Here is an 18,046-nt window from a genome sequence, read left to right on the forward strand (position 1 = left end):
TGAGTGTGTGTTCATAGGCCGACCTTAGGCCCACGTGTCGCACCCCGACTGACCCGGTCATCTCTTTTGTGTCTGCAGGGGATTATCTGGCTGCAGGGTAAATCCTTAGAGACGAGGCTCCGTGGAAGATGTGCAACCTAATGTGTTCTCTTCGTTACGCAACTGCTCCGACTGCCTTACTCCACGTGTCTGCCTGTTGGCATCTTATATTTGATATTAGTTGGTTACGCTGCTGACTTTGGTATGGAAGCTCAGGGTTTGATTCCAGGTCGCCCCAGTGTGGGCCCCTTAATGCTACCTCCCTCCATGATCGTGAGTCGCTTCGGACAAAAACATCTGCAAATATAATAACTAATATAATAGGTTTTTTAAGAAACATTCTCAGTGTAATGGTTATGCCACAAGTACAGGGAACCAAGACGCTGTTGAAACTGTTCTGACAACGGCAAAAAATAACAGAAATGCTGCCGTGTGAAACTTGGTCACAGTTTATTACGTGCGCTTCGTTTATCGCCTACATTTATATATATATATATATAAATAGAAATAGAGAAGCAGCATTGAACTTTTAAGGTGGAAGCAAACATCACTGTTGTATCACACAACAACTGCCCCTTTGTCCATCACTTCCCCATGAGTCCATAAATAGAGAAGATTCTTTTATGATGTGAGAGAGATGGATTATTTATTACTTTGTTCGCTATCAAAAAAATACCTCCACATATCAGCGGCCTTTGTTCAACCGTACATTTCCAAGGTCTCGACTTTAGTATCCGTCTATCAGTGGTATCAGACCATAATAAAGCCATAATCGCTGCCCGTGAAGGCCACATTAACAAAGCCATTGTAGTGTCATTGTACGTGACAATGTGAAGCTAATCCTCGCGTCAGAATCATGTATATGAATCACAAAGACCAAAAAACAGCCTCTCTTCTCGCCCTCCATTATGGTTTAATAAGATGTGTAATATTCTTCATTGCAGTAGTACTAGTAGTACTACTGCAATGTGATAAGCGTTGATAAAACCCGTTTTACTGCTGAGGTCTGAGAAGTGCTACGAAGTAGATTTCGTAACTCATCCCCGCTGCCAGCTTATCTCCACATTCACCAATGTTCAATCTATAATAATACTTTGATAACACTGTTTATCTGGAATGTCTTGCCACAAGAACCAACCTGACACCCTTAAGTCACCTATTACCAAATAATATGTTCCATAATGAATGTTGCTGCGGCCGCCATGAACCGTATGTTAGCATAAGTTAGCAACGCTGGTCTACCGACATCCTGGTCAAAATGATTGAACTCGGATCAGTTATTCAATTTTCCACATTAAATCAGCAGAAATGAATGTTTGGAATCATTTAATTCAAAATGAATAGTTTAGCAATACATTTTTCTATGTAGCATATTTTTTGAGGGATACTGTTGCTTGCTAAGACTAGCCCTGCCGCCAAAAGGCGTAGAGGTGCTCTGAGCTAAATGCTAACAACAACAAGGTCACAATAGCAACGCTAACGTGTTGAATTTTGGTAGAACGTTCGCCATGTTCACCATGAGGTGATAAACTTGTGCCTGTAAGAAGAATGCAAATTACGCTGGGGATGGAGGGGGCACATTGAAATGTTTAAACTTCAACTCGGTCATTCATGGGACCACGGAAGTCCTTGCAGATGATACAGTTGGGAAATGTAACTCGTGTACTGGATTTTCCATTAATCTTGATCTCCGGTCATCCAGTAAGATTAGTCCGATAAGTCTTTATCTAGATGAGTCAAGTCACAAAATGATACATGTGTAATTTCCAGCAATGATCTCATACTATGCCATAGATGCCTAACACTGCCACTCCTTTACTTTATGACCGTTGAAAACGTCATCTGAGGCTGTATATATACTTTTTCCCCCATCTCTTGCCACTTCCACCCGTTTCGTCGCTGATTGCTCAATGTCTTATTCCATCGCTACGGTTCAAGGTGGCGATCCATAAATATCTGTTGTCACAGGGTGTGTGGAGCCTTGGAGTCTTGGTTGCCAAGTGATGAAAGACATTAGGTCACACACGGCAAATAATCAAATCGAGCTCTGGATCTGATAGTCTTATGTTTATTCAAAAGGGACAATGTACATGAATTAACCAGTGTGCTTTGGTCCCACGTGTAAGCGGACCAGATTGAACCCTGAAGGCTTGGTCTTTTCTTCTCACTTCCTTGTGCTGTTGAGATGATTTACCGGAGAAAGCAGTTTGTGCAGGGCGTCAACCCGTTTGGCTCGCAGCAGTCTATGTTCTCTCGCTTGCTGCTGGGGGGAAAAAAAGGGGACTTTGAATGTAATCAATGCATAAAGACGAGGAGCCGATGTAAACAGGCCGAGCCATTATTCAAAGGCCTCCTACTGTTTGTAGTGCTCCTCAAGCAGCCCTCCGGTTTCCCCCGTTCCCCTATAAATACAAAGCAGGCTAAATGGGAACAGGCGTCACAACGGCACACCGAGCAAACAGGAGGCAACTCTTTCCTTTTGAGACGGGTCGAGTGAAGCTGGCGGCCCTTGTGACCGACACGTCTCGGTGTCGCGGAGCCAAGTCACTTACGCTAAGTCTTATCTGCTGAGTCACGGCTTGTGTCAACCTGCTTCTTTTTTTTTCTTCAACGCACTTGGGTTTCAGTGTTTGCGTAGGACGCACAACCTCGTCGCCCTCTTCGATAAAAGCCATGAATGTGTCTGAAGAAGTGCCCGCCGGGCCATTAGCGCTTTTACTTTTTACACCTCTTTGACAAACCTGTCGAAGAAGGCGTCTTTCGTTGAAATGACGTGTCCTCAAAACCCCACGGGGGTAAAAAAAAGAAAGAAGCAAAGGTCTGAGAAGCTGTCGTTATTGACTTTATTAGTATTAACTGTGTGGACAGTGTGCGGGGCCTTGTGTATTAAAATGGCCGTCTATTGACACTTTTTTGTTGAAATAACGATGCTACAGAAATGTCATACTCAATTTTCATTGGGTCCAATTTTTATATGAATGTTAACACGTGATGAAAAACTTCACTGACATGATAATGTGCAAATTAAATCATTATTTAGCCACGCTAATTATAGTTTCATTAAGCTGATAAGACGTGATGTGGACATTAGACAGCTTGAAGCTGCTACTGGCAATATTTGTATGCATATAATGGATGAAATGACTACTTGTACCAAAGGTGTAGTAAACAGGGTTAGCGTGACCTCTACACTTCCCCTCAGCTCTACAAAGTGGTTTTCGCACCCTGTCGCTCATTGTTTGGGTTTTACAACACTTCACTGATTTGGCTCGCTCTCACCGCCCCTGGCAACATTATTTCCATTACCTTTTATTGAATTTTAGAGATAAAACCGCGCTCACTCAACGCTACCTGCTTTCAACGCCACTCGGCAGACAGATAAAATAGTTGGGAAACCAAAACAAAGGAGAGACTGAAAACAGTGCAGAGTCTGTTGAACATTTCAAATTGAACGCTGATGTTGTCTGATGCTTAAACAGGCAAACTTTCACCATAAAGTGGAAATATGCCAATATTATTCTTCTCATGAAGAATATTGAAAAGTTCGATCACGTTGAATATGGCTTTCGGCACGTCACATTTTGTGATTCTACCACTGGGGGCCACCAAAGTCTGAACTTTTAAAAATCCCACACATACCGCAGGTACCTTAAAGTGTAGCTTTAAAACACAGGGCTGAAAAGTTTTGCTGCCCCCTCTGGTTAAAAGTTTCTACCCAGCTTCACTGATGGGTGTGGTCAGAAATGTGTTCCGCTGCACCTGTAGCCACACCCATCAGTGATGTCATGGGGTCTTCGAGAACAGCGGTACGTCGCTGCAGCAAGACGAGAAGGTAAAACACTTGACTATAGGGGATGTTAAGTTCATCTTTTTATCCTTTTTCTTGAGACTGGTGTCGTAGATTTGAAGCTTTCACTGAGATGTGCCCAGGAGAAGAGGGGGAGATGAGCTTTTCATCTTTTTGTGCCTTTTGTCTTCACTGAAGGAACGACAGAGTACAATGCCGCCACCACCACCGATGTGGGATTAACCAATGAGACATCCACCACTGCTGCAGCCTATTCCACGGCTGTAGAAGCGACCAGCGACAATGGAACCAGCGGTTTTACAACTTCACTTCCACTGACTACAGAGCAGCTCACAGCTTCAGCAACAACCGTAGGAAACGCCACAACAGAATCTGCAACTGTGGAATCAAACGTCACCAGTGCACAGACGACTCTCTCCCATCCGAACAACAGCACCGGGACTACCACAGAAACCGTCAGCGGCAACGCAACTGACAATAACTTCACCACTTGGAGCCCAACGCAATCTGCGTCATCTCCGTCCAATGCCACAGTGCTGTCCACTACCAGCGCAGAGACGAGCGCCACCAACACGAGTGAGACGACAAGTACAACAACTGCACCTTCTTCAGCTCACACACTGACCAGCAATGGCACAACAATGTCTACACAAGTCACACACACAAGCAACAACACCACTATGACTACACCAAGCAACAACACCACTATGACTACACCAGGCAACAACACCACTATGACTACACCAAGCAACAACACCACAATGACTACATCAAGCAACAACACAACAATGACTACATCAAGCAACAACATCACTATGACTACACCAAGCAACAACACGACAATGACTACACCAAGCAACAACATCACTATGACTACACCAAGCAACAACATCACTATGACTACACCAAGCAACAACACGACAATGACTACACCAGGCAATAACACCACTATGACTACACCAGGCAATAACACCACTATGACTACACCAGGCAATAACACCACTATGACTACACCAAGCAACAACACCACTATGACTACACCAAGCAACAACATCACTTTGACTACACCAAGCAACAACACGACAATGACTACACCAAGCAACAACACGACAATGACTACACCAAGCAACAACACAACAATGACTACACCAAGCAACAACACGACAATGACTACACCAAGCAACAACATCACTATGACTACACCAAGCAACAACATCACTATGACTACACCAAGCAACAACATGACAATGACTACACCAAGCAACAACACAACAATGACTACACCAAGCAACAACATCACTATGACTACACCAAGCAACAACATCACTATGACTACACCAAGCAACAACATGACAATGACTACACCAAGCAACAACACAACAATGACTACATCAAGCAACTACACAACAATGACTACACCAGGCAACAATGCCACTATGACTACACCGAGCAACAACACCACTATGACTACACCAAGCAACAACACCACTATGACTACACCAGGCAACAACAATGCCACAATGACTACACCAGGCAACAACAACATCACTATGACTACACCAAGCAACAACAACACAACGACTACACCAAGCAACAACATAACGACTACACCAAGCAACAACATAACAATGACTACACCCGCCACACAAACGACCAACAACACAACCCCATTTACAGCCACAACACAAACCAGCAACAGCACAACAACCACACGTCCAGTAACACCAGACAACTCCACATCTGTAGTTACCACCACTACGCCCACAAACTCCACTCTCACCTCCCCTGAGACCCCCCCAACCTCGTCCTCCACCATCAGCAGCAATGCAACAGTCGGACCCCCACCCACTACACCTACTTTCAACTCCACCTCCGTCCCTCCAAACACCTCCCCCGGCAGTAGCGCCGCAACCCCCACCGGAAACACCACCACCCTTAGTCCCTCAGCAACAACCACCGGAGGTAGGACTACTGTAATAGTCTGATGGGTGTTGATGTGTTTTCTAACAAATTGATATACAGTACTATAACATGCAGGTGAGCTCCCTGGTCTCCACAAAGTGATGTCATGTCAAATTTGAGATTATAATAGTTTTCATCTGATAATTTTGCATTCTGCAGCTAACTAGGTGTTGATGTTAGGCAATGCTGTGTGTTCTAAATGTCACTGAGCTCATCTCTACGTGTGTTTTTTCTCTCTCACCACCGAAGTCACCACGAGTTCAACTGAACCAGGCAATGCCACCACAGCCTCATCCACCACCGCCGCCGTCACCACCACCACCAACACCGTCACCAACTCCACCACGGCAGCTCCGCCCATCATCCCCACCCTGAGCCCAGTCATCGGTTCGTCACTTTCTCTAAATTCACGCGAGGGCCACACAAATTAAATCATAGATGGCCTGCTGTCACATCCTTCTCCTTCCGTCTCTCGTCAGAGTGCTCCTCCTGCCCACTGGACAGCGTTTGTCTCGACGGCACGTGCCAGTGTCTCACCGGCAGCTTCCTGCTGGACGGCCGCTGCGTCCCCGGTAAGAGCGTTTACAAGTCGTAATGTGGTGGTGGTGACCAAACTTTTGCTAAAAGACTATTTTCTTTCCTCCTCCTCCTCCTCCTCACTCTGCAGCCCAAGTGTTCCCAGGCCGGCTTCATTTCATGTCCTTGACGTTTCGACCTGAAATGAGCAACAGGTCGTCGACATTATTCCAGGCGACGGCGGCCAACATCTCAGCAGCGGTAGGTCGTGAGCCCATGAAGAATGTTGAACAGTTCTAATGATTGCACGACTGTTATGGATTTTTGGGGTTTCTGATATTAGGAAGTAAAATTTCTGATTCCGATATATATACGATTTCTAAGATGACGTTATTTAACCCTTATGACAAAGAGATGTAAATGAGGCTTGATATTTTACAGTTATAAACTATAAACTCTATTATGAATATAAAGAAATATATATAAAGACAACTCAAATACAACCATTGAATTAAGAGGATAGACTTTAATTCATCCGCGTAAAAGGTTGCTGATCTTTTTTGCATTGTCTATTCAGTGACATAAAAAATGTAATATCGACAAACATAAGCGCTGATACTGATATGTCGGAAAAAGACTCAGTCATTATATGTTTGTTTTTTTTCTGTTTTTAGCTCCGAGATGCCCTGAAGAACCAGCCGGGGTATTTACGATCTGATGTCGTTCAACTCCAGTGAGTTTACCTTTTCTCCTTTTTCTTGCCGCTGCACGATCCCGCGACGCCACTGGCGCTGAGGTTTCTTAGCTCTTCCGGCTTTTCATCCTCTGTGATCCTGCAGACCGGGAAGTGTGCAAGCGACCGTGAACAACATCTTCGAAAGCACCGACGCCACGCAGGAGTCTGTGGATAAGTCCATCGCGGACGCTATAGCCGACCCAGCCAACGCCAACGGCTTCTTTAGTAACGTGACGTTCACAGGTACGTGCTGCCGGGACACTAACTGGGGGGGAGGGGGGGAACCCGACATGTACGAGCGACATATTTCCTCACACGTGCGTTTTGTATGTGCTCCGCCTTAGGTACCGACCTGTGCGAGCAGGTGCCACTGCCCTGCGACGCCGCCACTGCAACGTGCAGTAGTGCAAACGGCCGCGCTCGCTGCTCCTGTCGCGAGGGCTTCGTCTCCATCGTGTACTCAAACACCAGCTGCGCAGGTGAGGGCAGCTTTCTTCATCTTCCTCTCCTTTACCAGCAGTAATGCCTCAGCGTCCACGCGTTCCCTTCGATATACTCGGAGGACTTTAAGAGCAGACGACCCCCGCGGCGCCTGAGATCCCCCCCAAAAGAAATTCCCAGCCGAGCTACAGTGAAGAGAACTGTTACAAAAACCTTCTTATCCTCGACCAAATACGCAAACTACAGGGAGCGAGACTCCGGGACGAGGTCAAGGACTGCAGCCTTTTCTCCCGGCCGACCCTTGACCTTTACTTCATTTATCTCCTTAATTCATTTCTTTTTTTAAGGGGGTCGTCTCCCCGGCAACAAGTGGGATTTCTCCCCGTGTGGAGGGTTGTGACCAAGGAGATCGGCCACAGGAGGAGCTCATGAGAAATGGGACCGTTTTAGCTTCAGATATGCTCCATACGGTTCCTTTCACAGGGGGAAAAAAAATGGCATATGCTTCTATGTGCTTGTTTGAAAAGCAGCCTCCATACGCAGAGGCTGTAATTGTGCTCATGTTTTCACCGGGTGCGTAACCAGCCAGGCACACAGGGCTTCTCACAAACTGTAGCTTGTTAATCTTAATTCTCTTTCATGTCTGTGTGTGTGTGTGTGTGTGTGTGTGTGTGTGTGTGTGTGTGTGTGTGTGTGTGTGTGTGTGTGTGTGTGTGTGTGTGTGTGTGTGTGTGTGTGTGTGTGTGTGTGTGTGTGTGTGTGTGTGTGTGTGTGTGTGTGTGTGTGTGTGTGCTTGCGTATGTGTGTGTGTGTGTGTGCTTGCGTATGTGTGTGTGTGTGTGTGTGTGTGTGTGTGTGTGTGTGTGTTCCAGGGGCGTTTCCACACTTGAAAGTCCAGACCGAAGCGCCGCTCGGGCTTTTGTCACGCTGTTTGCATTTGGTCCAGTTAGAGCCAAGATTTTTTAGTTACTGTACGTGACATATCTACGTCCTGTCCTTATCACCTACGTGGGCTGCGTTTCCCTATGCTTGACTCTGGTTGGTTTGTAGACGGGCGTGCGTCTCACGTCGGCGTGTTGTCAAATCCTTTTTCCTGTATCCTCTCTCTCTCTCTGATCCTCTCAGAAAATAAGTGATACATTTTGTTTTATCAAGTTAACTTTTTATTGTATCATCGGACCAATTTGCAATTAAATATTTCGTGTCCTCCCACCGTACTAACGTGGCTCAGGTTCACACTTCTTTTCTCCGGTTCAGTCTGATCCGGGCCGAGACCAACCCCCTTTTGTTCAGGTCAAATTCTTGGTCCATCTGTCGGGACCGTGGTGCGAGGAACCTTTCGCCCCTGCAACTGAAAGTTGTTCACCTCTTGTGTTTGTGCTTTTTCCAGCTTGTCCGAGCGGACAGAGGGCAGTGGGAAACACGTGCGAACCGTGAGTACACACATTTAAAATCTGTCCTGCGGGGTTCAGTGTTGCATGTCAGCTGTGAGGTGTGTGTGTGTGTGTGTGTGTGTGTGTGTGTGTGTGTGTGGCACATGACTTCCCCCATGTGGATTCAGTGTTAAACTATTTACAGTGCAGCCATTAAAAATGAAAATCATTGTGTTTAACTGGTCTTTTACCTTTTTTTTCCAGATGTGCATTTGGATACTCCGGCTTCAACTGCAATGACTGTGAGTAGCAGCACTATTTATGAAAGGCAGCAGTAACAAGCACACATACTGAACTTGAACTTTGAATTCATAATTTGCGTTTTTGAACATTGTTTCTCTTCACAGCTGCTCTGCTGGCGGTGGTGGTCATCTCCTGTGTACTGGGAGGAGTTCTGCTCCTGCTCATCCTGGCGCTGCTCGTGTACTGCTGCTGGTGAGAATACTGAACGTAAACCCCTCGTCCCACAGCCGCACAGAACCAGACCTGTGAATCAACGAATGAGTACTTGCCGGGAGGTCAAAGGTTCAGGCGAGCGATCGATAGTTTTCGGCCCGGCCTTCTTCTACTACTGAAGACGTGAATATTTTAAGAAAATAGGACACAAATATGTGCTTTTAATTCTTAGTAATTCATGAACAGCTGGACACTGTAATTCTCAGCACGTTACTAAGAACAACATTACAGAAACAGGAGCGAATGGCACATTTGCTGGGAACTATTTTCAGCGGTGGATTGATCCACATTTGGTTCTCGGCATGGAGGGCGTGCGTGCGTGTGTGTGGGATTGATTGATTATGTTAATTTTGTGTTTTGATAATTGAGCCTCGTGGCTCAAGATACATTGGCTGTCGTTTCACTCCGCCGTCCGTTTGTGTGCCCTCCAGGCGGAGATGCTCACAGGGCAAACCAGACTACAGCAGTAGTCCGTACGCGTCGGGCGAGGTAACCCAGCCCTGGCCCCCGGGCATCACCGCCATCCCCCGCGCCACCACCAACTGGGAGTCGGACCCGGCCATGGAGATGGCAGAAGCGGGCAGCACGCGAGTCTTGGTGGACAGAAAGCATCAAACCAACGGAATGGTGAGTCGTCCGCAGATGATGGAAGCCTCACCGTTACTAGTCACCCGCACTAAAATCAGCACTGCATTGGTTGCGCCGCCACCTTGCGTCCAGATCGCATCCTGCTCATTGACCTTTGAACTCCTCACTGGGAGCTCAGGTTTACAACTGGATCTTGGTTTTGAAAAGTGTCTTTATGTAGCATCTGTGTAACCGCTGGCTGTTTCGATATGATTTCAGTGACCAGGTTTGGATATGTAGGTAGGTCCTGCCATCACCCCGAAACAGCCTTCTAACAATACCCTTTCAATCAGATTTGATTCTTAAAGTTTTGGACTCAATGTGTTTAACCCTCAGAATCAACAAATCCATGCTCGTGGGGTTCATGACCACAACCAATTAGAAGCTTTGCTGATAAGTTTTTAACCCCATGCACGCCAATCGGTTTAACCCAATCATCCAGACTGTGAATATACATATATATATATATATAGCGCCGTAGTAGCATGTTGAGCTCCCTCCCGCTCTGCCTGACTCCCAGTGTGTTGCTTTAGGGGTTTCAGCCGAAGCAGTTGAGATGGAAAAAGGTAAGGCACGGCTTTGCCTTTAGACCTTTTTAATTTGCCCTTGATGCCCCCTGGACCCCTTTGCTGACGATCTAGACAGGCCACAGTGAGAATCACGGCGGTGGTGGTGGTGGAGCCTCTTGTGGTTGTTCTTTGTCCCTCATGTCAAATCTAAAAAATCAGCTGGTGCTCATTTGGAAATGAGCCATGAATATGAATTTTTCTTTCCCCCACTGCTTCACTCGCACACGGGCTTTTCTGGGCGTTTGTCTGTGAATGTGCAATGGAATGTCCCTGTTAATGTGAGAGAGACGCTGACTAACCGACTTGCTCTCACTGACGTTTCAGTCGGGATCGTACGATCTGAACCCGGAAGCGATGAAGACCTTCAAAGGTAAAAACCCCTCCCGCTACTCGTACCTGGTCCAAGGCCACGAGAACCCCTACTTCTTACCGGGAGATGACAACAAGAGAGACTGAAGGAGAAATCAAAAATCTGTTCAGGGAGAAAACATCCGATGGAGAAGACGACACTGATTTAAAATACGCTGAGACTACAGGCACATGGTCCGGGTTATTTATACAATGTTTGAAGTCGCTCGTGATCGATGACCAATCACAAGAAGAACATTTCTTAACCAGGAAAAAACAGCCACCAAAGAGATTCATTCATGGGCAAATACTATTTTTGTAATTTAAAAGAGAAAATAATGTGTGCATCATGTCTGTTCTTGCTTGTTATAACCAGTAGATGTCGCTGTTGCTTAATATAATGTAGATACATCTGTTTTTTGTAAAGGTACTTTTTTTTTAATCATTCAGTAGTCTTTTGAAAAATGAAGTTTAATATATTGCCAATTGCACTAAAGTGTGTGTGTGTGTGTGTGTGTGTGTGTGTGTGTGTGTCTGTGTGTGTGTGAAGTTTACCAGCAGTTTCCTCTGAAATCAACAGTGAAATGAATGTGGGGTTTTCTGGGGCAGTAAATATGTTTTTGATTCTTTTTTCTAAGGACATACATCTTGAATGACTGAAGGGGCTGGATCCCTGGTTCGGGGTTCTTTTTCTTTTTTTTTATTAAAAAAAAGCTAAGTCATTTACATTGCAGTTGTCTGAAGCTGAGTGCTGTCTGTAGTTGTTGAAGCTGCACTTTGTGAAAAATGTGCCTGTCTTTGACGGTCCGTTCGACAAATAGGTAGCGTTTATTCAAAGGGCGACGACGAGGCCCGCCGCCCGGATGTGCCAACTATCACGTGTGTACATTTCTTCTGGGGAAAAAAATCCTACATATATATATATATATATATATATATTTATCCTTGCGTGTCTGAGACGGGGCACTATTTTATAAGTGTGTAAAGTTTTTGTAAACATTCTAAGATGTGTGTGTGTGTGTGTGTGGAATGGAAATAAATACATTTAAATAAAAAAAGATATGGATGTAGTGTGTATATGTACTTCATGTAAATACTTCCACTAATTCAAACATTCCTGCATTACTCATTCTTTTACAGCCTTTTTGTGTCAATAACCAAATGTAGATGGAGGAGCATGTAATTCATTTGACGCTTGGCGGCAACGGGTATCGAGCGATACTCGTATGACAATGTAAATATCTGAGCAGCGTTTGTGTGAAACTTGGCCGACCGCGCCCAAGAGTCTGCTCCTCGCTGCCTCTTAAGAAACACACACACACACACAAATGCACAATGCACATGTGGTGTGATGGTTTATATTCACTTATGTGTAATGAAAATAATATCTGGGGCATTAATATCAACGGCAGATAACGGGCTGGATTTTGACCCCTCATCCTTCCGTGAGTGAAGTAACAGGAAGCAGCCACGGGGACGACGGGACACGTGACTCCATCATGTCTGCTTTTGAGGAATTTAAATGAACCGCCATCCTCTGATGACGTTACTCTGCTCGAACAGAAATCTGTCAAAGATCCACCATCACTGTGCTGTGGTCTCAGTTTGCCTCGAGGCCTCCATCCACTGTGCTGGTTCACTGATAATCTAGATTACTTTTTGCTTTGAATTGGCCAAAAATGTAAAAAAACAAAACACACACATCCTCATTTGCTCATGAATGTACTTGAACGTGAGTTCTTCCTGTGAGTTAAACGAACAGGAAGTCAAAGCGTTTGACTCTGCTCTTCATCCATCGAGAGGCGCTTGTTGGAACATTATTCCAACACTGATATGAACTCATAAAACCGCTTGTTATATGATGATGGGTGTTTCTTCCACTTCCTCGTCCTCGTCAGGACCCATGAAGCAGCTGAAGATCTCCACCACATCACAAATATCCGGCGACTCTCTTGGAAATGTCGACCGGGGAGCTCCGTGAAACGCTGGGAAATAAAACCCACAAGTACAATCAACTTCAAAGATTCCGCATTTCTGGATCCCTTTTGAGGCATTCTTGGCATCTGACACTGTGAGCGACTGAATTCAATTCCGCCCATTAAATGGACTCATCCCGTGCACTCGATCGTAATGAACAGCCTCTCTCTGTCTCTCTGTCAGCCGAGGCAGCGTTTCTCCATCTGTGGAGGAATTCATCGTGCTCTCTCCCATCATCCCACATCCCATCAGCCCACATCCCATCATCCCACATCCCATCAGCCCACATCCCATCAGCCCACAGGCCTCGGCCCCGCGGATCGATGGACCACTTAGCGGGCGGGCAGCTCCACATCCCGGCCGTTTGACCGGCTGCAGCGGCGGGACCGGCCGCGGAATCCAATAAGCATCGAGCCACTCAGGCGCGAGCGCACCGCCAACGCCAGGAACTTCCTCTTCTACCTGAGGGGCCGGAGGAACGGACACACAGGGGCCCGCAGCTCGGGGGGGCCGGTTTCAACACGCGTGACTGTAGGTTACAGTGTTTATCATTTACCGCACGGCAATTCATAATCGAGCGCTGAGAATTGATCACGAGGAGCTGTTTTCATCTATTGTTGCCTTTGTTGTGAGGCAAAAGTGGAGCCGGGTTCCTTTCTTTTGCCAGATGATCCCACGTTTGTCCCCCTCCTGCGGAGGCATCGTTCAAATTGTTTTCAGGGCCTTTTCATTGGAGCCGAGATTGTGAATTTTTGAGACAGTGTCCGGGCCGATGCCGATTATGACTAATGTAAGAGGCCGATAACCGATATTTGTCTGCAGTGTCAATAGGCGGCAAAATTTTGAATGAACCTTGACACAAAACTTTTAGTTGAACTCTTAAAGCATATGTTTGATTCACAGGACCTTTCAAAATCGGATTCAAAAAAAGGTCCGATACCGATAATCTTAAAGATGTTGAATATCGGCTCCGATGATCGGTCGACGAAGTTGAATCAAAAACCTGAAAGAACTGGACTAATTAGAAGACATTATATTTATATATGTATATATATGTATATATATATATATATATATATATATATATATATATATATGTATGTATATATGTTTTCTGCTCTGCAGCATCCCAACCAGACAACACACCGACAGACTGCAGCATATGAAGCAGCGTGATGGAGGCAAAAGATTAGAGACGTTGAGCTGCAGCAGATGGAGACGACGGTCTGCGAACACTTTGAGTTTACATCCTCGATTTTGCGAAGAAAGAAAACAATCTAATAAATTCTGCCAAAAGTCTCATAAAGGAAGCTGAAGCCACCTGCTCTGCTATTCTACTGCTGTCAGAGCAGGAATCTGCCTTTTCTTATCCTCTCCCTCCTCTCTCTCTCCTCCATCCTCTCCCTCCTCTCTCCTCTCCTCCCTCCTCCCTCCTCCCTCCTCTCTCTCTCTCTGTCTCTCTCTCTCCCTCCCTCCTCTCATCTCCTCCATCCTCTCCTCTCCTCCCTCCTCCTCTCTCCTCTCTCCTCTCCTCCCTCCTCCCTCCTCCTCTCTCTCTCTCTCCCTCCTCCCTCCTCCTCTCTCCTCTCTCCTCCTCTCTCTCTCCTCCCTCCTCCCCTCTCCTCCCTCCTCTCCTCTCCTCCCTCCTCCCTCCTCCTCCCTCCTCCCTCCTCCTCTCTCCTCCCTCCTCCCTCCTCCTCTCTCCTCCATCCTCCCTCCTCTCCTCTCTCTCTCCTCTCTCCTCCCTCCTCCTCTCTCCTCCCTCCTCCCTCCTCCTCTCTCCTCTCTCCTCCCTCCTCTCCTCTCTCTCTCCTCTCTCCTCTCTCCTCCCTTCTCTCTCCTCTCTCCTCCATCCTCCCTCCTCTCCTCTCTCTCTCCTCCCTCCTCTCTCCTCCCTCCTCTCTCCTCCCTCCTCCCTCCTCCCTCCTCTCCTCTCTCTCTCCTCTCTCCTCTCTCCTCTCTCCTCCCTCCTCTCTCCTCCCTCCTCCATCCTCCCTCCTCTCCTCCCTCCTCCATCCTCCCTCCTCTCCTCTCTCCTCCCTCCTCTCCTCCCTCCTCCTCTCTCCTCCATCCTCCCTCCTCTCCTCCCTCCTCCATCCTCCCTCCTCTCCTCTCTCCTCTCTCCTCCCTCCTCCCTCCTCCCTCCTCCATCCTCCCTCCTCTCCTCCCTCCTCCATCCTCCCTCCTCTCCTCTCTCTCTCCTCTCTCCTCTCTCCTCTCTCCTCCCTCCTCTCTCCTCCTCTCCTCCCTCCTCCATCCTCCCTCCTCTCCTCCCTCCTCCATCCTCCCTCCTCTCCTCTCTCTCTCCTCTCTCCTCTCTCCTCTCTCCTCCCTCCTCTCTCCTCCTCTCCTCCCTCCTCCATCCTCCCTCCTCTCCTCTCTCCTCTCTCCTCTCCCTCCTTTCTTCTGACTCTATTAAGTCTCACAGAAGGCTATAATTCACTTTACACTAATGCAGCTCTGCCGCGACCATTAAATTATGAAACATTTCCCAGCAACCTTATACGTCTTGGCTAACAGCTGCCAACAAAAAAAAAGAAAAACACCTCCACACACCTCCTTTATAGAATTATGGCTGGAGATGTAATGGAGGGTAAAACCATTTACACTCCACTCACCAATCAATTCTATTTGCGAAGAGTTCATTTGAGTATTTAGTGACGTGAATCATGAGTGAAGTCATTTCTTTTCTTTTTTTTGCAGTAGTTTCAGAAACGGATTTTCAAACTTTACTGGAGATAGTTTTAACAACTTTTAATTTTCTTCTAATATTTTTCTATTATGACTTCCTCCCTGCATATAACAATCTTCCATTCAACCATCAGGGCCTCTTCTTTCCTTAAATGCTGGATCAGTGGCAGGTTTTAAAGAAACTGGGTCAGAGTTTAAAGTCAAGACAAATGTTGAGACCCAAATTTAAAGACCTATATCTCTTCCATGATAAATACATTTGCTTATTCAGTGCAATAAATCAAAGCCAAATTAGCAACTTTTGCATCATCAGTTTTCGCCCCCTCTGGGACTGACTGGCACTTATATTGAAGGCAAAATATAATTGTTCAACTTTAAGTACAGAATAAGAAACAAGCCAAATGGTTCCAAAATGTGTTTGCACTCAGACCCGGTACAAGGTGATTGGCTATGGCCAGATTTGTCATCCTCGCATCTTCCCCATGTCATTATCTGAGGGCGAGGAGGGAGCGGGCGGAGGTCAGAGGTCGGAGGCCCCGGAGGAGCAGAGAGAAGAGCCGACAGACTCTCAGATCGTATATCGACGACTCCTGGAGGACGAGAGAAACACGTGAGAGAGAGTGGTGGCGCCGGGCGGACGGACATCCGTCTGAGAGGAGGCGAGGCCTCCTGCTCCCAGACCGACGAGCTGACGAGAGGGAGAACGGTAAATATGACTGTAGTTCATATCCTAAAGATATGTGATGTCTTCTCGCTCTGTCAATCCTCCTCCACTGAAGGAACTCAATGAGGTGAACAAAAAACAGAACTGCGCCGGTGTTTTCTTTTTCTTTTTCTTATAACTTTTTTGCCTTATGAGCCCTTTAAGATGGAGCCATGTTTTTTTCTTGTGAACATTATATCAATGAGGTTTTGTTCTATTCCTCTTTCACTGATCAGACACGCAGCTGACACACGAAACGATTAAGGACCTTGTAATTCCACATCTGTCCACCAGTTGGCTCTTTGCTGGTCACCTGACCTGCTCACCTGACCCTCATCACCTCCACGTTCACCTGCCTCCACTTCCTGTTTAGAAAAACTGTAAAGTTTGCTCTGCTGCCTTTCAGCTGTGACGTCACGTGTGGGAAACACACACACACACACACACACACACACACACACACAAACAGTTCATCCGTGCAGCTCCTGGGGGGAAGGTATGTTTTGGAGACTGACTTATCTGTTTGTACATCTATGCACCGTCACCGGCAGTATTCTGTCGGATGCTTTCGGCATTTAGTTCCTGCGGTCGCTCCTGTGTGTCACACGATGTCGTGCACTTGAACTTGTTCAAATCGTTGCTGTGAAATGTGCAGATGCACTGACTGTCGGTCACTGTGACTGAACTGAACAACCCTCTGGTAATAAAGACTCTCTAACTGCCATCGCAGGGGGCAAACAGACCTCTTCATCTTGATCCTCTAAAAGCCTGTTTTTGTCTTATCACCCTTTCTATAAATGTCTATTCATGTTTGTGCAACTGGATTTTGTTTTCCGGCAAATTTCGCCCGTGGCCTTTTCTGTAGAGAGTCAATTATCTTTTATCTGAGTCCAGTTAAATGAATGTTCAGAGAGTCTGAGGTAGAAAGAGCATTGGATTTTATTCAGAAGTTTTAAACAATAAATGACATTACATCATTTTTTTTTTCCTGCTCACAGGATCAACGAGAGAAGAGATGCCAGAGGGAAGGACTCGGTGAGACGACGAGGCCGACTTATTAAACTCTCTGGCTTCTGCTGCAGTTTCAAAAAGCAGGTAAATGCACGGCGTCATCGTTTTCATGGTAACAACACATCTGCACTCAGCACAGGACAATGTGGGACAGAGTCGGCCGCATGTGCCCTGTTATCTGAGGTCGGCTCCGTCCCGACGTCGTCCCTCCGGAGCTGGTGAACACACACAAAGCCCCGGGTTTGTACGGCTGATTTGTGGGGTCAGAGGTCAGCCTGGACCCCCCCCGCCCCTCTGCTGCTCCCAGGAGACGGGAGGAGGTTGGCAGATGCCTCGGAAATCAATTTGGGCAAAGACCCGTAAGAACCTCGGATGTAATTAATGGGGATGTTTGGAGCGGAGCTGCTGCGTCTGCACCGCCACGGCAGGAGCCGGCCGCGACTTGTGACTGACCGGCTTTTCCACAGATGTGGAAAAACCTCACATTTGTGTCTTAACCAGCCAGATATTTGAAGTTGAAGTTTGACAATCTGTTTGTGTTTATGTCCATATTCTGTCATCATCTTCAGTGTAAGGAACCAACCAACAAACGGAGAAGTGGCAACACCAGTAAAAAATACCAGTTTAATGAAGAAACACCGGAATGGTTTCAAATAAAAAACATATTCACTCATAATATGTTATGAGACGTTCACTAAAATCTCACGTTAGACAGGTTTCCCTTTGAAT

The 18,046-nt window shown here is 46.5% G+C and overlaps 1 protein-coding gene across 4 annotated transcripts in view; it reads left to right on the forward strand.

The window, feature by feature from the left end:
- Positions 1-11,993, forward strand: part of si:ch211-198m17.1 (uncharacterized threonine-rich GPI-anchored glycoprotein PJ4664.02) — a 15,787-nt gene extending 3,794 nt beyond the window's left edge. The window contains exons 2-15 of one of the 4 annotated variants that reach the window (XR_007029898.1): positions 4,025-5,809; positions 6,059-6,196; positions 6,289-6,381; positions 6,477-6,586; positions 7,000-7,058; positions 7,165-7,304; positions 7,406-7,540; positions 8,893-8,935; positions 9,140-9,177; positions 9,283-9,370; positions 9,823-10,018; positions 10,238-10,258; positions 10,552-10,584; positions 10,912-11,101. Coding sequence is in view for 3 of the 4 variants with exons in the window: in XM_047328288.1 (XP_047184244.1) it covers positions 4,025-5,809; positions 6,059-6,196; positions 6,289-6,381; positions 6,477-6,586; positions 7,000-7,058; positions 7,165-7,304; positions 7,406-7,540; positions 8,893-8,935; positions 9,140-9,177; positions 9,283-9,370; positions 9,823-10,018; positions 10,552-10,584; positions 10,912-11,043 (2,990 nt within the window). In the remaining variant the exon portion in view is untranslated. Of the gene's footprint in view, positions 1-4,024; positions 5,810-6,058; positions 6,197-6,288; positions 6,382-6,476; positions 6,587-6,999; positions 7,059-7,164; positions 7,305-7,405; positions 7,541-8,892; positions 8,936-9,139; positions 9,178-9,282; positions 9,371-9,822; positions 10,019-10,237; positions 10,259-10,551; positions 10,585-10,911 lie in introns of all 4 variants that reach the window. The other 3 variants (XM_047328288.1, XM_047328290.1, XM_047328289.1) reach the window with 3 other exon arrangements.
- Positions 11,994-18,046: the final 6,053 nt, after the last annotated feature.

Source organism: Scophthalmus maximus, chromosome 17, assembly GCF_022379125.1.
Source record: "Scophthalmus maximus strain ysfricsl-2021 chromosome 17, ASM2237912v1, whole genome shotgun sequence".
Classification (NCBI taxonomy): domain Eukaryota; kingdom Metazoa; phylum Chordata; class Actinopteri; order Pleuronectiformes; family Scophthalmidae; genus Scophthalmus; species Scophthalmus maximus.